This window comes from Podarcis cretensis, assembly GCF_951804945.1.
Source record: "Podarcis cretensis genome assembly, chromosome: 7".
Classification (NCBI taxonomy): Eukaryota; Metazoa; Chordata; class Lepidosauria; order Squamata; family Lacertidae; genus Podarcis; species Podarcis cretensis.
This window is the reverse complement of record NC_137176.1, coordinates 64,836,983-64,855,840: the sequence shown is the minus strand read 5'-3', so window position 1 is coordinate 64,855,840 and position 18,858 is coordinate 64,836,983. Positions and strand designations below refer to the sequence as shown.

The window sequence follows — 18,858 nt, the reverse complement described above, 5'->3', positions numbered from 1 at the left end:
AATCCCAGAAGACCATTTAGTGCATGCATATGGTACTTTTATCCAAGTGAAGCATTCAGCGTCTCAGTTAATAGTTTCTTCTTATTCTCTCCACTAAAAGCAGTAATCTTTATAGTGCTGCTGCAAAATATTGGCAAGAACTATAAATAAGAAAAAAGAGGGGTAAAAAAATTGCATATTGAAGAAAGATCAAAGCATTCATAAAGGGTATTCAGTACACAAAGGAAAAGGCTTGCAGGCATCCAGAGTCGATACTAAGATGATAATCAAGAGAGCTTGAGGTAGAAAATGATTCTTATTAAACAGTGGTTCAGATTAGCCTCCTCGCTTCAAGCAAATTGCCTTCCCGCAGAATTTCTATGGGATTTTAAGAAATAACTTCACAGGCTATCTTGAAAAACTGACCTTCAGAGTTCATCTCCATACACATCAGCAAAGAGCCTCTTTATATGTATATATTTTCTCATGTTGTAAATGCTACAGACGCTTCCTCTGTAAACCATCAGGACTATACATGGAGCTGTTTTATTAGGTTGTACACTGAAATGCATATACTCATGTGAAGACAGTAGGTCACAAGATCAGAGAGTAGCTTACAAAATCAGATTTTTTAATAAATCTGAAGCTTGTTGTGTGTGCCCTTTGGTTAGTCACAGTCTCTGTCTACCCTACATCATTGGTTTGTTGTGATGATCACTGGGAAGAGGAAAGCAGCAATAACCAAGCACAGCGGGCATTTTAAGAGAAATGTACTAATTCTCCTTCATTATAATAAATGGCTTGAATGATGATCAGCAGTATTTTCTGACTCAATAAAGTGCCCAGATTTTTTTATAAATCTGAAGCTTGTTGTGTGTGCCCTTTGGTTAGCCACAGTCTCTCAGTCTACCCTACATCATTGCTTTGTTGTGAGGATCAATGGGAAGAGGAAAGCAGAAATAACCAAGCACAGTGGGCATTTTAAGAGAAATCTGCTAATTCTCCTTCATTATAATAAATGGCTTGAATGATGATCAGCAGTATTTTCTGACTCTATAAAGTGCCTGTTTCAGGACACACTTGTATCTCAAAGCCAAAAGTTTCTGAAAGCAGTGTCAGGTTTGCATGTAAGAAGGGCAGGTTCGATTGCAAAGATGCAAACTTTGTTACACCCCTGTCCAGGGGAAGTTCCCCTTCCAGGCAAAGTGGGGTACAGCTCAGGCACCCCATTCTATCTTCCAGACAAATCAAAAGCATTATTGGAGTGCAAGAGCACATTCTATTTTTTTAAAAAATAATATTTATTACTTTTAAAAAGAAAGGAGACAGAAGAGAAAAAACAAAAGAAAAAGAAAAAAAGACAAGAAAGAAGAGAGACAATACAATACAATATATACAAAACACAACCTAAACCTATTAACCTAAACACATTAAACTAAGCTAAACAAAACCCACTTCCTAACCCTAGATAAAACAGAACAAAAACAATTAAAAAAATACATCCCCCCTTTTCGATACTCTTTCTTTCATTCCCTTGTTTCCTCGACCTCCTCTCACCTCCCTTTTTGTATTCCACTTCTGCTGGTTATTTCAGCAAATCCTTTCCATCTTTCTCTATTCTCTATCATATTATAAATAACGTATTTTTTTTAACCTTATTTTAACATTAATTCTAAAATACTTATATATGCTTAACTCCTTATAACATTTCTGCTAAATCCATAAAGTATCAATCCACCATTTTCTATCACTTTTCTATCACAAGAAAAGAGCACATTCTAGCCAAGAAAACAAAGCGCTTGAGGTGTGTTGCAAGGCCAGGGGGGAGAGCTTGGAGGGCCAAATATATAAGCCTGAAGTGCCACATTTGGCTCCCCATATAGCCTGAGGCTCCCCACTCCTGGGCTGTATGGTAAATAAACCAATGTGTGTGCTTGTTTAGTTACAAAACCCTGTTGAGGTTCTTAGAATAAATGGCGCTGCAGTAATTGGGCTGTCCTCCCTTTGCCTCTCGCCCTTCCCAGCTCCTGAAGTCCTTGGTTCCCTCCTCTCACTATTCAAGTCTTTCCCTTCTGCCTCTGCAGATTTATTGCCACTTCTCCACTGCTACCTAATCTCTAAGAACAACACAAAGTAAAAGCACAGTAGAACAATCAGACACAGCTATAGACATTTGCATAATTTGATGCATTCATTCTGATTGCTTAATCTTTCTGCAAAATTTGAAGGGTTTTTTAAGTGCTGAAAGCAAGACCCAATTCCCTTGCCTTCCTAGTCTGTATGCTTCCTTGGGAGGGAAGATTGCTATCTGAAAATAAGACTTCTCAGTTTCTCATGATTTGTATGTCTAAGGCTACGATTCTGTACATACTTACACAGGAGTAAGTCTGATCAAACTCAGTGGGTCTTGGACATGCACAGGACTGTGCTGTAAATTACAGGCAAAGTCTGAGTTCAAATTAGTTTAGCCTGGTCAGATCCATACATCTGTTCTTTTCGCTGAACAAAGAATGCTTTGCAGCCTTGTGACCCTCTACAATGACAGCTGGAATGAAACTCTCAGGCTCCATTTGCTCTGGATTGGTTTTCAAGCTTGCATATTTACACAGAATTTGAAAGAAATTGAGTTAATGATTACTTCAAGGTTACCTTTTGCAGGTCAGAACTCTGTCAGGTTGCTATAATCTTATTCCAGTTGTAACCTATGCAATTATGGCACTTTCTCTGTACTAGTGAGTGTACAACAATTTGGATTTATATTGTTGCACACAACCCCAATCTCCAAGTGGGGAGAGATTCTAGGGGTTCCAGGCATGCTTTCCCAGGGTCTGTGTTTCCTTCTAGAAATGAGGCATAGTAGAGACCGTGGTGTATTTATGATATATGGTTTATTTACCCACATATACAACCTGAGCCTGCAATGGAGGGGTTCACAGCATAATCACCCCAAGGGTCTTGCCTTTTCTCTAAACAGCCTAGGATCCAAGCACAGATCCAACATTGTGCTCTGCCTGCTACTTTGCTTCTTCTGGTCACATAAACCCTTCCTCTAATCTCCTAACCCACGTTGCTACTGCTTTATATGTTGAGGGAGGGAGGGAGGGAGGGAGGGACCCCATCCATTTGCCATCTCACATGGGATCCTAGTCTTCATGGCTCATACTCCAGGCTATCACTTCATGAGGAGGTTTAGCTTAGCTTAATTAGCTTTAAATACTTTCTGATTCCAGCAGATTAAAAGTGTCTAGCACAAAGCTTAATACACACAGGTCCGGTTTAACACACATGGCTTAATACAATGTAATCAAGCATTGATTAAATTCTAACACCCACTGGACCCACAAACTCCTAACAATGTAGTCACGAACTGAATACAAGTGTCAACTGAATTTATACACTTTATTTTATACAATGTTAATGGAACATCCATGGGCCAAGCCTGTATTCTGTATAAAATGTGTATGCATCTCGACTATAAATATTGTACCAGGGGAATGAATGTAAGCTTCCAGACATTGGCACCTTCACTCTAGCTTTTCTTTTAATTCAGCTGAGCTTTCCTGTCAAAAGCACCGGGGGTGGCGATCACTTTTTTCCCTGGAACAATTTAGAGTTTATGTTTCATGTAGGCAATGTTCTCTCCCAGCCCTGCCTGGAGATGCCAGTGTGAACCTGGGAGCTTCTTCGTGCAGAGGTCTGTCACTGAGCTACGGCCACCTTCCCCCTTCTAGGCTGTGATGGCTTTCATTGTGAAGCACTCAATTGCAATGTTCTGTTCTGCCCTTTCCCATGGCTTCCCTATTCTTCATATGCTAGAGCAAAACACAATAAAAAAGGGAGAGAGAGAGAGAGAGAGAGTTTGCCTGCCTTGATCAAATGCTCTAAACAGATGCAGCTTCGTATTTTAAGCTCACTTAAATCATGTCACTGTCAGGACTACAGGAACAAAGTGGTGCTTGTTTCTGCTTCCCCAGTGCTAAGCTCAGTTGCTTGGGAATAAGCATCCTTTTCTCGTAGAAAAGGAGGATGGACTTTAAAGTTACAATAACAAAACAAGCATCTGTAACCATAGGCATGCCTGGCTAGCCACCCCCTGCCTATAAAATTAAAAAGAAGCAGAAGAAAGGATACTGCCACGACCTGCATCAACCCCAAAGGGCCCTGATATGCCCATTATGCTGATGATGAGCTTATCTTCTGTTGCCTACATCAACAGCTGCTCTCTGGAGGGTTATTAGGGACCACACTGGGTTGCAGACCCTTGAGCTTCACCCCTGAGATCCAGACTTAGGCGTATCACTGTCTCCATATCTGAAGGCTCACAACATCCCACCCCCTCTCTCTTTCTAGAAAAAGAGGTGCTGAAACTCACCAGGAACGCCTCCCTCATTCTCTTAGAATGGGAAGGGTGCCCAGCTGAGAAAAGCCCTGGGCTGATGGATAGGAGGACCCTAAGTGAGAGGCAGGGAAGGGAAGCCCTCTCAGTGTGAGAGACAGGGAGAAGAAGGGAAGGCTCCCAGGTGAGAGCTGGGATGGTCCACCACTTTCTGTGTGAGGAAAGGATTAGCTTTGAGAGAGAACTCTGTTTTGTTTTCTCTTTCCTTCTCTGTTTTTGTTTTTATCTAGATTAGTTTCTTTTATCTTGTTGTATCATGAAAAAGCCTTAATAAAAGCTTATGAAAAAACATAAGGGAAATGTCTGTGGCAGCCTTCAAAGTGCAATCACTGAGAAGAAATGTGATGACAGTGTCTTGGCTCATATCACAGAGTGTGAGATTTGCCTTGTAATAATAATAATAATAATAATAATAATAATAATAATAATAATTACTTCGTTATTTCTACCCTGCTCATCTGACTGGGTTACTCCAGACACTCTGGGCGGCTTCCAAGAAGTATAAGAACACATCAGTCATTAAAAACGTCCCTATGCAGGGCTGCCTTCAGATGTCATCTAAAAGTTATATAGTTATCTATCCCCTTGACATCTAATGGTGTTCCACAGGGCAGGTGCCACTACCAAGAAGGCCCTCTGCCTGGTTCCCTGTAGCTTCACTTCTTACAGTAAGGCCCTCAGAGGTGGACAGTGTCCAGGCTAAAAAATGAGGGTGGAGATGCTCCTTCATGGCCTTCTACTAAGTCAGACTGGCAGCAGCTTTTTAGGGTTTCAGGCAGGGTCTCTTCCACTCCTATCTGGAGATGCCATTGGGGACTGAGCCCAGGACCGTCTTCAAGCAAAGCAGCAAAGAACGACAGCCTGTCCCCATGCACAGGCAAGTCATGACAACACACAAAAGTAGCTCCTACACAATAGAAAGTGTGAGCTTAGATTTTCTCTCTCTCTGCAATTCTCTTGGTTCCCTGACAATTTCACAGCTTCTCACTAGCAATGATGCTACCCCGCTTTCAAGGCTTCAAACTAATAGACTTAGAAAATGGGTCTAAAGTAATTTCTTTTTAATTGAAATTCCTGCTGGGCAGGAAGGTGCTTCTTAGGACTGTGTTTTGAAATAGCTTGCTATATAGCAAGGAGAGCTGCAGTTAATTTATTTCAGTTGGGGCTACAGACAATCAGGAGGAGATAATAATCACCAAAGCCTGAGATCTTAACGCAGATGAAAAGAGGAGATAATTTAATGCACGTCGGCTCTAATTTAACACTTTTGATCAGAGCGTCAAATGTTCCATTAGTGACATTTCATTTTCTCAGCCTGTTTGAGGACAGTAATAGATAGGAGCCCTGCCACTGTCAGTCGAAGCTCCTCATACGCCCTTTTTCGTCGGCTGCCTTCTGGTATGACCTCCGATGCCAAAGCAGATGAAAAGAGCCATCACATCACTGCAGGAATCCCAAAGCTACATCCCACTTTGAAAACTTCAGATATAGGGAACAGCTCCACAGAGTATGCTCCTGACTTCATATTAGGATGGGCTCGAGCAACTGCGGAAAATACGGAGTTGCACCTGTGCTCTTTCTTTCAGTTCATGAAGCCCTAAGTGTAAATAATAGGGGTGGGGAGAACAATTCAGTGAGGAAACAGCAGCAGCACTAACATCAATATAACCACAGCAGCAAAAAGTTATTTGCCAGTCATCGAAGGAAAACTCGTTTGAGCCAGCTAGCCAAATGACAGGGACTAGGGGGGTCAGGTGGAAAAAAGGACAAGGCACTTGGACCCTTTAATAGTTGTGAGGGAAAGGGGATTTCAGACAAGCACAATTCTGCACAACTTTGCAAGGTGCAAAAGCCCTGCCCGTTTTCTAAGAAGGCCAGATCAGGGGCGAAGGAAGGGGGTGCGGTGGGTGTGGTCTGTCCCAGGTATCACCACTGAAGGGGGTGACAAATGCTGGGCGGCACTCACCACTGGGCCTGCAGCACGCCCAAGCTATGCCTGGGAGAGACGCAGTAGCATGGGTGCATGCATGCTCCGCGCTGCCCAAACAGTCCGCCCACTGCCTCCCCCCCAGCTGTAGGGCGGCTGAGTGGGAGGAGGCAGGCAGACTGTGGAGGCCCCTATGGGTGGCTTGCCCTGCCCCCTGGGTGCACCGCCCCAGGCGCCTGAGCGGGTTCCTCCGCCGCTGGGCCACATTCATTTCCCTGGGCGCAGTGATCGATACTCATATTTTATAGAGAAGGAACATTCGTGGCAGAATTTACCCCCTCCAAGTTGTTTGGAGTCTCAGCTATGAGAAGTCAGAAAATCTTCCCATAATAACACAAAAAGGGCTTAACTGCATCAGGACGAAGTCCTAGATTCAGGTAGGTAGCTGTGTAGGTCTGATGCAGTTGAATATATATATATTCGGGCACCACTACCAAGAAGACCTTCTGCCTGGTTCCCTCTAACTTTGTTTCTTGCAGTCAAAGAACCATCAGAAGACCCTCGAAGGAGGACCTCAGTGTCCCCCTGTAGCACAACAGCTGATCTCCTGCAAGTCACTGCAATCTGAACACACACACACACACACACACACACACACACACACACACAATTACAAGAACTCAGCTGAATAAATATGCCTAGGATTGTATTATGTCAGAGGCCTGCCAGTAGATTCTGATCTACATGTTGGTTGCTTCCAATGCATATCCAATAAGCCTATTTTCTTAGTGCACTGCTTCTGCATTCTGATGGAAGTCTGGATATAATGTACTAACATCCTTTTAATTGTGCATTCGGGATGATTTGTGCTCAGTATGTGATTGGGATGGCCACACATGATCTCACTTTCAATGCTGTTTGTGCCTGCAAAGGGTTTGGGACTGTCTCACTGCTTCATTTCCCATCAGGGCATATCCTGCAACTTTCTGCTGAAATCCCATAGGTTTTCATACCACAAATATTCTGTGTTGAGGTCTTTTTGTCCTGCTTCAGTTGCGCTTTAGCTCGTATTGCCAACAATAATGTAGCATTGGGGAAGGCTCACAGAACAACTAATCAAGTAGCATGATGTGTGGATGGTCCAGTGTAAATCTGCAAATATCCTGATGAGGACATGTTGCACACACCCACAAAAACCCCACCAGTTTGGAGGAACCCAAGTAGTTTTCAACCAGGGTTAGCAGTGCTGAGCTATTGCAGCCCCCAGCTGCTTTAGTGAAGGTTCAAGAAAACCAGAGATCAGGGCATCTTTGACTTCTAGGGTTACTAGATGAAGCAAAACACCAAAAAAGAAGATAACACACAACCATGCTTCCCCATTTTCTTTTGAATGAGGCAAGTTGCAAAGAGAACTTTTTCCAAACTACGAGCTGGCCATTAGATATTGTTTCAAAAGCTTTATCGTACTTTGGACTTGGCAGGCTGTGCTTCCTACGTTACTCTCCTGCCCTTGGTGAACTCTGCATCGGATAGAGCAATCAACGTCGCATTTTGCCTTCCAAACCACCCATGTGCAATTACATGGATGCGTTTCTCCATCCCATTTCTTCTATTGCTCCTATTGATTCGCTGCTCTCAGTTTGCCTTGTTATGGATCCTGGATCGTCCAAAGCAAAGCTTCCAATAAATTGGTCCAAATGGCCAGCATTAAGCTGGTAGTGACAGGAGGGTGATGCTTTTATGCTCTGTTGATTCTGTCCAAACTGGGAGGGGGGGGCAGCAAGCAAGCAAGCAAGCAAAAGTTCAACATTCGCTTAGAAGCAATGCTCAAGTAAGCTGAGAGAGATAACTAGTTCTAAAAGGCAAGTCATCCTTGAAATCACTGCAATTGATTTTATCTAGTTTGCTGTCAAAAACTACTTTGGGTTTCCAAGACATGAGCCTTTGCAGTTAGTCTCCGAAACTTGTTTCCTTAAATAACCATGTTGGATGGAGCCAACGTGCTTCTTGATAGGAGTGACATATTGATTGCAAGCGACATAATATTGGATTGAAGTAAAACTAAATACAACTCAGCAGAGATTATTATCTTTCCTGCTTCTTTTCTCCCCAGAATTTTTTTTTGCCATACAGTGGTACCTCATGTTACGTACCGTCACCCTTACGAATGCTTCGGGTTACACACTCTGCTAACCTGGAAGTAGATGCCCCTTGCTGCAAACTTTGCCCCGGGATGCGAGTGGAAGTTGCGCTCTGGCGACATGGCAGCAGTGGAAGGTGCCATTAGTGAAAGCGCGCCTCATGTTACGAGCGGTTTCCAGTTACAAACGGACCTCCAGAACAGATTAAGTAGGTAACACGAGGTACCACTGTATATAGAGCAAATGTGGCTGCAACAGTTAGGGTGGAGGCTGAACATTTTTATCTGTACGGAACACACAGCACATGGGCTTACGCATGGAGTTTTGCATATGATCGTGAGCATATACAATAAAGGATGCACAAGAATATGGAAACCTCTACATATGAGGGCAGATTAGCACCAATTTGAGCATTTGCACCTTTCCCCTGTTTTTACCATTTTGGTGCCCTTCCTTCTGTTCCCACTAGATCTGTTGCAACAGGGAGGGTTCAGGTCTGTGACCCCGCCCCCTACTTCTGTGTCAAAGATTGCATGGGCTGGGGTGGGATTCCAGGGCCACAGTAGAGACTTGTCCTGCCTCTCCTCTGTACCCACCAGCAGCCACATAAGCTGATGTCTCTGTGCTGGATGTGCATGAGAAAGAGCTGCACATGCATATTGATTGAGTCTGCCTTCTGTACTTCTTTGGCCTTCCTGAGTTCAGCCTTATTTTTGCATACTTCCTCCTTACAACCTCATCCACAGACTTGCCTTTCTGGCTGTAGAGATATAGACTATTTTGCATCCTGAAAAGCAACTATATGGTTTGGCCTGGTATCAACAGCTTTACAGGTACTCCATCTCATAAGATAGGGCACTAGGACCCGGAACTCTGATTTCCTTATTTATTTTGCCATGCGAACTATTTGACTGTACATCTGAGCTGCATCAGAAGCAGTCACTGGAACATTCAGCTAAGGCACATTGCACTGTTTTAGCAGCCACATGCCCCTCAATTAGATGTCAGGTGGGACATGGGTAAATGAAAAAGGATTCCAGGGATGTCCTAGGAGATATCCATAGGATGTCCTAGGAGATACCCACAGGATCCCAAGCTTTCCCATTTCTCTCACATGGAGTGGAGGGGGAAATTACAGCCCCGGAGCTGATGTAGTTAATTTCCTTCTTGTTGATCTCCGTTGGAAGGAAATCCTTTTTTCAAGGGAGGGGATTAAGTCCTCTGAGAGAAGAAAGAAGGAATGACACTCATCCTTCACCTTCCAGCTGACTGGCGTGAGCCCAGTAGTGCTTGGGGTTTGGTGGTTCATCTGTCTTTATCCTCTAACCCACAACCCAGTAAGAACATAAGCAGCACCTGCTGGGTCAGGCCAAAGGTCCACCTGCACTGTGTTCTCCCAATGGTCAATGAGGTGCCAGTGGGGAGCCTGTATGCGACAGCACTCTCCTCACCTGCTGTGATTCATAGCAACTGGTATTCTATGGCAGACTATCTCCAACAGTGGAGGTAGACCATTCCCATCACAGCTAGTAGCCACTGACAGCTTTATCCTCATGGCGATTGCTCTGATGGACCAGTAGTTTAAGTGAAGTGCAGTTGAATCCTAGGCATGCTGACTCAAAAGGAGGTTCCATTGGGCTGGATTCAACTAAGTTGTTGCACTAGTGGACCCCCATTAGCACAACAGGACTCTGCTCCTCCATTATCCCCAAACCTGCTTGGGAGGACCCCCAGAACAGTGTGCTGGGAGAGGAGAGGGGAGATAGTTCCATCTGTTGAGCAGAAATGGTCCTGCTGACCAAACAATTGCCTTAACGCACCATTGAATCCCACCCTTTGTGTTCAGTGTAGTATATTCTCAGGTAAATGTGTACGGCACGGCAGACTGAATATATTTGGGGTATTGCTCCGTATCTATAACCAGCATTTGGCAGCAGGAACTACTAAAGAGAGTTAGTGCATTAGTCAGAGAAAATATTTATTTACAGGAATGTAAAAATTATGTTACAACATTTGGAACAGAACCGTCATGAAATGATTCCACGAGAACACATGGGCAATATATTCAGTGCAAATAAACTTCCTATCATAGTTGTTTAAAAACTACCATGGCTTTGAAAAGGGCTGCAGAAAGTGTGTACAGGTAACGACGTTTTTCGACGTTTTAAAAACCGCTTTCCCCGCTTGGAAATAATTGTTGTAGACAAAAAGATATAACAAGACTAAATGTAAGGATACAGAAAAGTGAAAAGAAGGGGGGGGGAAGAATCTGGTTTCCTTCATTAGATTGCAAATGGAGACAATTTGGGTCCCCTGTGTCACAGAGGTATGTGGCTGATGCACTCACAGTAAAGGAGAGGCTGGATCATGCTCCACATGCTAAATTTGGGATGGGGGGGGGGAACCTTTCCTTTTTGTAACTATTGCATGAGCAATACAAGAAGAAAGTGCATACATGGAAACCAGCATGCTCAAGTGCAAATGCTGTAATAAAGCAATATACTGGGGCACATGTAGGTAGAGCAGCTTCTTTTCACAAACAAATAGGTGTCAGGGCTAGGGGAGACCTGTGCCTCAGACAGCTGCCAGTTAGGGCAGCCAATACTGGACTAGATGGACTGATAAGCCTGACTTTGTATCTGGCAAGTTCATATTCCCAGCTGACTGGGCTGGTTTTCTAAATTGGGGTTATTCAGATTTGCTCGCCAGGTTATCAGAACGACAAGTTATTCTTTGGTCCGTGTCCCTACCTTAATGCATATCGTACGAATGATTTGTGCTAACAAACTAGCATGTGGCAGAAGTATTCTGCGCTGTGGTTTAAAGGTCTGCCGCTGTCAATAATTTGTAGGAAAGGTGTATGTAAGATGACACGAAATCATGGGAAATAAATATTCTGCCTCTCAAAACCGGGGGGGGGGGGGGGAGTTCTCTATGCACTAGAGAAAGTACTCTGAAAAAGTATCATTGTCAAGTCTTTAAGGCACCTTTCAGATAGTTTGTGTGGGTGGGGGCAGCGGCCTGTTTGTAGCAAACCTGTGTGTGTGACAGAATGGTGATAACCCCCTCCCCACATGTTCAGTGACCGTGTGACCCCCCCACCCATCTGAAAGGGGCTTGAATATTGTTAAGAATGGCCAAATAATTTAATTACACAAGAACACCCTGGCATAAGGAAACTCATAAAAACTTAAGGGAAATTATATATTAATTTTAGTAGAAGCTAAAATTTATTTTTAGCTTTATTTAGGAATCATAAAACTGAACTATGTCAAAAGACAATGAAGGAATTCTGGAAAGGAAGAAAACAACAACAACCCAAAACTCTTGACCCATTTTCCCCGTGTGCAGAGGTATATGGTACAGTACTCCCAGCAGAGGGGAGAAACTGAGGTGGTGGAAAGACTTTTCTGATCCATGCAGTTTTATTTTCAGCATTGTCAAATCACCAGCTCTTTCCCTGGAGCAGAAGCAGTCACAGCTGTACAACATTAAGTGTATCTATAAATATTTTCCAATTAGCATGTGGGGAAAAATTCGGCAGATTTGGTGAGGGGTGTGGGGAAGAGTTTATACAGATACCACAGAGTAACTTAACATACAGTTGGGCAGCCTTATTTTGAGAGCACAAGAAACACTTAGGAATGAGAAACAAAGGCAGAGAAATATATTGCACAATCCAGGGCCTCATTCATATTTTATTGGCAGGGATGCCACGAAGAAATCTGAACGGCCTCTCTGTTCAGTTAGGTGCTTGACTGAAGGAGCATCCAAATCGCTCAGGGCAATTTTAACACCAGGCAAACTGTGGTAGTATTATAGATGTTTGTTTTGAAATAAGTCCAGGTCATTGGACCAACCTTATGGGCTACAAAGCTTGGTTGCCAAACCCAGACATACCACCATGATAATGCAACTTCAATACTGGCAATTTGGAAAATGTGGGTTATAGAGTAATTATGAAATCGAACAACATGCCAACTTTCGATTTGGCAACAAACACTATTGGAAGTTTTAGTATTAATGTTCTTTTTAAAAGAAATAAAATCATGTTTCAATCCATGTTGTCTGACATATGGATATGTCAGAGAGCAGCAAATGTATCTGTGTAGGTTTACAACATCCTAAGATCTGAGGGCACTGTTCAGAGTATTGATTTCAATGGGATATATATTGTGCACAAAACTACTATATCCAAATTATATTTGTTTTGGCATTATGATGTGTTGTAAAAAATAAATAAATCTGGGCATGGATATTACTTTGACCTCCATTATGACCCTACTTCTTAATAAATGCACTGGCTCTAAAACAGGAATATAAATAAATACAAATAATTAAAATACTATTTAACATATTAGATCATAAATCTTTCATGATCTCATTTCGTTATGCTGTAAACATTTAAGTGCAATATCACCTGACTTTTAATATGATGAACCATAAAACATGCTAATCATAAAAATAGCTTTTACAAATATACATTTGTATACAGTGTCTCCTTCATTTTAAATATGTCCTTCATATTATCATACAATTCATTGGCCTTCTGACATCAAAATTAAAAAAATAATACCAATAATTAGCCAGGAAAAAACACATTTACAATCTAAACCATATAAATCTGACAATTGTACAGCTTTAGAACATATAAGAAATGGAATTTCTAAGTTTTGAATGGTAATGTCCATTTCAAGAAGTTAATTCATTTTCCCGCCCCATAAAAATTGAGTCAAAGATGTTGCTAGCCAGCAAGAAACAGCAGCTCACATTTCCACATGGGGAAGTCTGTGAATTATTATGTTCTTGGTTTCGAAAGGGACTGGATGTCATTCCGAATTCATTTGATCTGTAGAAACTGTAAGATAAAATGCAAATTTTAATTTGAAAACATTTTGAATAAGAGAGAGTGACAGGAGACTGTGGGCAAAAGTAAATGTGATGCAGGGAATCTGTGACTAGATGACCATTGTCTTTTTCCTTTGTAAAAAAAATAGCTGGAGTTGGGGATCTAATCTGGATCAGCACCATAGTGCAGAGCGTTCCCACGGTTGGAAAGGGGCTAGTTTAACCTCCGGTTTGCTAGTAAAATTGAATTACTGTATCGTGAAACGATGCACGTGCAAAAAGTGTGTAATGAACATGAAAACTTTGGAAAGCTCTGCCATAATGTCTCACCCCTTCCTCCCTTCTTAACAATTACCCAATGCAAATTTCATTTCATTTCATTTATTCATTTAGTATACCACCAGCAGCTGAAGATTACAGGGTGGTTCACAACATAAAAACACAAAATGAGAACACAAAATACGTAACAAAAAGAGAGAGAAAAGAACCAATAACCCCCCAAACACATTTAAAAGGCCACAGAAATTAGATTCCTGTTACAGAAAATGAATAAAGGTGCTCTAGTTTAATCACACGCTAGGCTGGCCAAGCAGTTGTTTCTGAAGTGGTGGAACCACAGAGTCAAAACCATTAATATTTCCTGCATATTGTGCAGAGGTTGACAAAAATGTGGGGTTGTTGCCACATCACCCACTCTTGAAAACATGCTCGAGAACATGCTGGGTCCAGCTCACGTTTAAACCATAAATGCCTTCTAACTATTTTTAGCAGCAGGTTCACAGGCTGAATTATCTCTATAGAGAAGAAATGTATTTTCTTCCTCCAACCTTCCTCTTGCGTCAGAGATAGCCCTGATTGTGGTGAAGTAGCTCTATAGAGCTTGTAAGAATTCAACCTGTGCTGCTCCACACCTTTCAGCTCCAAAGAATCCTGCTCTTTTTAGTCTTTTCTTTCCCTTTCCTTAATTGCGCTCTCATATTATATAGAAGACAAAGAGCAACAGATTTTCGGCTTATTTATTGGAGATCTTTTCACAAGCCCGCTGTACGCGCCAGAAAGGCTCTGCAGGTTATAATGAGGAAAGAGCATCGCGAACTGTCTGGATCCAAGGGGTGAACACACTTTTGGCATTATCAAGAAGCTGTGTTGAACATTCACTAAGCCTGTATCACAAGCAAAATGACTACAGAATTTTCTGTCAGGGCACATCTGGCATGTTTCAGTAGGGTGGGATGGAAAGTCATCACCTAAAAAACCCCAAAACCATAGTATGGCAATACTTTTATTAGGACCAGCCAAAATGTGACAGAGTCTTGAGCAACTTTAACATCAAAAGACGTTTTTATTACTTCCAGAGTGATAGTCTCCCTCCCACTTCCCCCAGGGGTCTGATTAACCTGAGGCAATAGAAAACTAATTTTGCTTCGTACTATTCAGCTAAATTCTATATAATTTATCTTTGGCTGTGTGGCAGCTGTGACATTTTTTGAAAACCACAAGATGACTAATTTATGGGGGAAATCGTTTATTTTAAGGAATTATATAAATTACACCCTCGCACAACAAAGATGGAATCAAATTAAATTCTAGCAAACCATATGGCTTTCATTTGGTGTTCTTGTAAAGAAAAATATCACCTGAAAGAAAAAAAAGATCCACTTTGCTTTGGATTATGACTGAAAATACAGATTTGCACATGTACACACAAACAACAACACCCCCGAATAGCATATCTGTGAACCTCAACAAACAAAATATAGAACCATAGACCTGGAATCTATAAAATATTGTAATTTAACAACTCTGCCAATAATTTGTCCTTGCCACTTAAAGCCATGAAATGCACACTCTCAACACACCTAATGCCCAACATTTCATCAATTAAGCAGATTTTTTGGAGAAGTGTTATGTTCACCCCCCCAAAACACACACACACACACACACACACACACGAGAAAGAGAGAACTTCAGCTGCAAATGTCTGTCCTTTACCCTTAAGCCCATAAACACCCAAACAATAATACCATATGGTGCCAAGAGTTGTCTTATTTCCTCTGTGAGCTACCACCAGTTAATACTGAAAGTCTGCATTGCATACTCTATTGACGGCACTGTAAAATGGATCCCTTTAAGTCAGTTGTGTTGAGTTGTGTTTAACAGGCAAACTTGGTGAAAACTAGTGAAGCCCGGGGAGGGGGGGGGATTCAATGCTAATTCTATTGAGAGTGACCCATTGACATTAACTGATATGGCTGACTTTTAACAGGTCTACTCTGAGTAGGATTTAGGTGAATACAACCCCTTTGTGTTTGAGAGGTATCACGTTTGGCAGCTCAAGGTTGATAAGGCAGCAGAAGTAGGTAGGTAGTGTGCATGTTGTTGGTGGAAAGGAATAGAGGGGGAAATCTGTGAGAGCCACGAGGGAAAAAATACTGAAACTGGAGACTCAAAGCTGTTTTTAAGTAGGTCACATGTGTACAGAGGAGAAGGAACAGGTTTTCTGCTTTAAGTTTGCATAAGGGAAGTGACAAGAAGATGGTCTTGAAAGTCACTGGTGTGAAAGGTCAAGGAAGGATTACTAACACATTTGGAAAAGAGCAATAGAAAAGCTGGACCTGTTCTCAACTGCATATTTTAATTTTTACGATTTCTTCCCATCAATAATGATTTGCCTGTACATCTTCAATTTTGCTCTTAGTGATGCTTTTTTTCAGAAAAATGAAGTGCAAATTGAAATGATAGCTTAAGCTTATTTAATGCTTAAACTATCAGAATCAGGTGATACTTGGATATATCCACTCAGTTCCCTATTATTCTCTTACTGTCTGCTTCATTTAAAAAACGCTTCTACATCAGTCTCATTTTTTCCTCTTTTTTGCCTCAGCTCACCTTTTTACTTTGAGGTTATAAATTGTAGCAGAATTCCATTCATCTGGACACTGATGAAACATGCAATATTTCCATAATGGAGAGGTGTCAGAAAATGATGATCAGATGTTCATTACTGAAAATGAAAGAAGCCAACCGTAGCAAGCCAACAGTTACTGTATCCTGAAAATATATTATGTCCCTTAACCAAATATTAAAAATGTAGAAAGAACTGGAGGTTGTTTCAGAGATTACTGAATCTCAAGGGATCTGACAGGGATAGGTTGTCCTAGATTCTGGTTCAGGACTTTCTGAAGTGGGATGTTTAAGTTAAGAAGATATGCCAGTCACTTGCCTGCTTTCTGGAAGCCATAAGGAATAAGAATTCATAGAAGATTGTAGAGAAGGAGCTAGCAACCAATAATCAGGACTCAGTTCATCTGTGCCTCAAAGAATACTCTGAGGGCCTATCACATAGTTCAATTGCCAAAGCTAACTAGATTTGGCGGATACCAAGTTGCATGAAGGTGATTGAGTCTAGGTAATGCTGGAGTTGCAGGACCTTGGAGAGCTCCAAGTGGAAGGACAAAGTGAGCTTACTGCAAGGGCTGTAGATTAGTGGTAGAGCCCATGTATTGCAGAATTCAACATCTAGCATCTTCAGGTAGAGCTTGGAAAGCCACCTGTCTGAAATATCAGAGCTGCCAGATATTGAATTCTGGGAACTTCTGCATGCAATACTCAGAAGTAAGTTCCCCTAAGTTCAATGGGACTTCACCCCAGGTAAGTGTGTATAGGATTGCAGCCTGAATCTAGTTTAGCAAACGGTTTGAAGATGTCTGGTTCTCTTCTGCACCTAATGCTAGTGGCAAACCTTTGCATGCAGCAGAGCATATACAAATATGCACAAGAACCTCTATTCATTTATATTTTGGACAAATCATTGTTGGATTGGGAAGTTGAAAAGAGGAGGTCCAAGTTCAAAAAAACTGAGAAACACTGGCCTACGCTGCTATTTGAAGAATGGAAAAATGGATGCCTATGATACTGTTGGCAAAGAGATGCAACAATGTTCAAAGGTCCCTGGGTTTTTACCTAGTTTTGCAGCAAATAGCTGATCTGCTATGAAGGATGAAGAATCTTTGCTGCGCAAGTGGAGAAAGAGGAAAGCCAGTGGTGGGAATAGTATCTGCAGGGATGGGAAGCTGAGCTATAGACTTAAGTGACTCAGTGTGCTTTACCAAATAACCTTCAGCTTAAGCTAATGTCTTTTTTTTAAAATTAAATATTTATTAAGTTTTCACAAATTAAAGACAAAACAGAGCAATAGTACAAACAAACATAAATCAGACAAAAACAAGTATAATTTCATTCCCTTATTTTCAAAGACCTTACTTCCCCGACTTCCTCACACCTTCCCTTTCTGTATTCTAATTTCTAAACAAAGTTCAGCAAATCCTTTCCATTAATCCTGTTTAGATCTTTTCTTTTCTTTTCATACCCATTACAGCTAGTAACCACATATTTTCTAAACCGACATCGTTTCAGCATTCATAAATTTTACAGTATTTTTTAAGATAGTCCTTAAATTTCTTCCAATCTTCTTTTGCCGTCTCTCTTCCCTGGTCTCAGATTCTGTCAGTCATTTCTGCCAGCCCCATGTAGTCTATTACCTTCATCTGCCATTCTTCCAGAGTGGGTAGATCTTGAGTCTTCCAATACTTTGCGATAGTATTCTTGCTGCTGTTGTTGCATACAAAAAAAAAGTTCTATCCTTCTTTAACACCAATTGGCCGACCATGCCCAGGAGAAAGGCCTCTGGTTTCTTCAGAAAGGTATACTTAATACCTTTTTCAGTTCATTATATATCATTTCCCAGAAAGCCTTAATCTTTGGGCACGTCCACCAGAGGTGAAAGAATGTACCTTCAATCTCTTTACATTTCCAACATTTATTGTCAGGCAAGTGGTAAATTTTTGCAAGTTTGACTGGTGTCATGTACCACCTATATACCATTTTCACAATATTTTCTCTTAAAGCATTACATGCTGTAAATTTCATTCCGGTGGTCCATAACTGGTCCCAGTCAACACTCATAATGTTATGACCCACATCTTGTGCCCACTTGATCATTGCAGATTTAACCATCTCATCCTCAGTATTCCATTTTAACAGCAGATTGTACATTTTTGACAAAGTCTTGGTATTAGCTTAAGCTAATGTCGAAACAGTTAGGAATATAGGACGCTGCCTTGTACCAAGTCAGACCATTGGTTCATCTGGCTCAGTACTGTCTACACAACTGGCAGGGGCTCCCCAAAGTTTTGGGCAGGAGAAATTTCTAGCCTTCTCTGAAGATGTTGGAGAATAAACTTGGGGTCTTCTGCGTGCATTTGGAAGTAAACTGAGGTAGTAAAGTCCCTGAATGAGGATGATGTCAAGAAGACTCGGTTTAAATTTAAAAGATAAAAGCAAAGGAGGAAAAGGCACAGCATTGGCGAACCATTTATTTGAACCATATGCCATTGAATCGTGTTCCAACTTTTGCAACACTTTTTCCTTTAGTATTGGTTATTCAGAGTCAGTTTTGTCTAAGGAAAACATCTTGGAAGTGAAGACAAATTCAGGCCACAATTGAATGGTGACTTCTTTCAATGAGTGCAATTTTTTTATATAAAAAAAGAATCTCTCAAAAAGTT

The 18,858-nt window shown here is 41.5% G+C and overlaps 1 protein-coding gene across 1 annotated transcript in view; it reads right to left on the bottom strand.

The window, feature by feature from the left end:
• Positions 1 to 12,600: 12,600 nt before the first annotated feature.
• RALYL (RALY RNA binding protein like) overlaps positions 12,601 to 18,858 on the bottom strand; it is a 271,064-nt gene continuing 264,806 nt past the window's right edge. Inside the window, exon 8 of the mRNA XM_079983188.1 lies at positions 12,601 to 13,301. Within this exon, the coding sequence (XP_079839314.1) occupies positions 13,284 to 13,301 (18 nt within the window). The 3' untranslated portion in view covers positions 12,601 to 13,283. The remainder of the gene's footprint in view (positions 13,302 to 18,858) is intronic.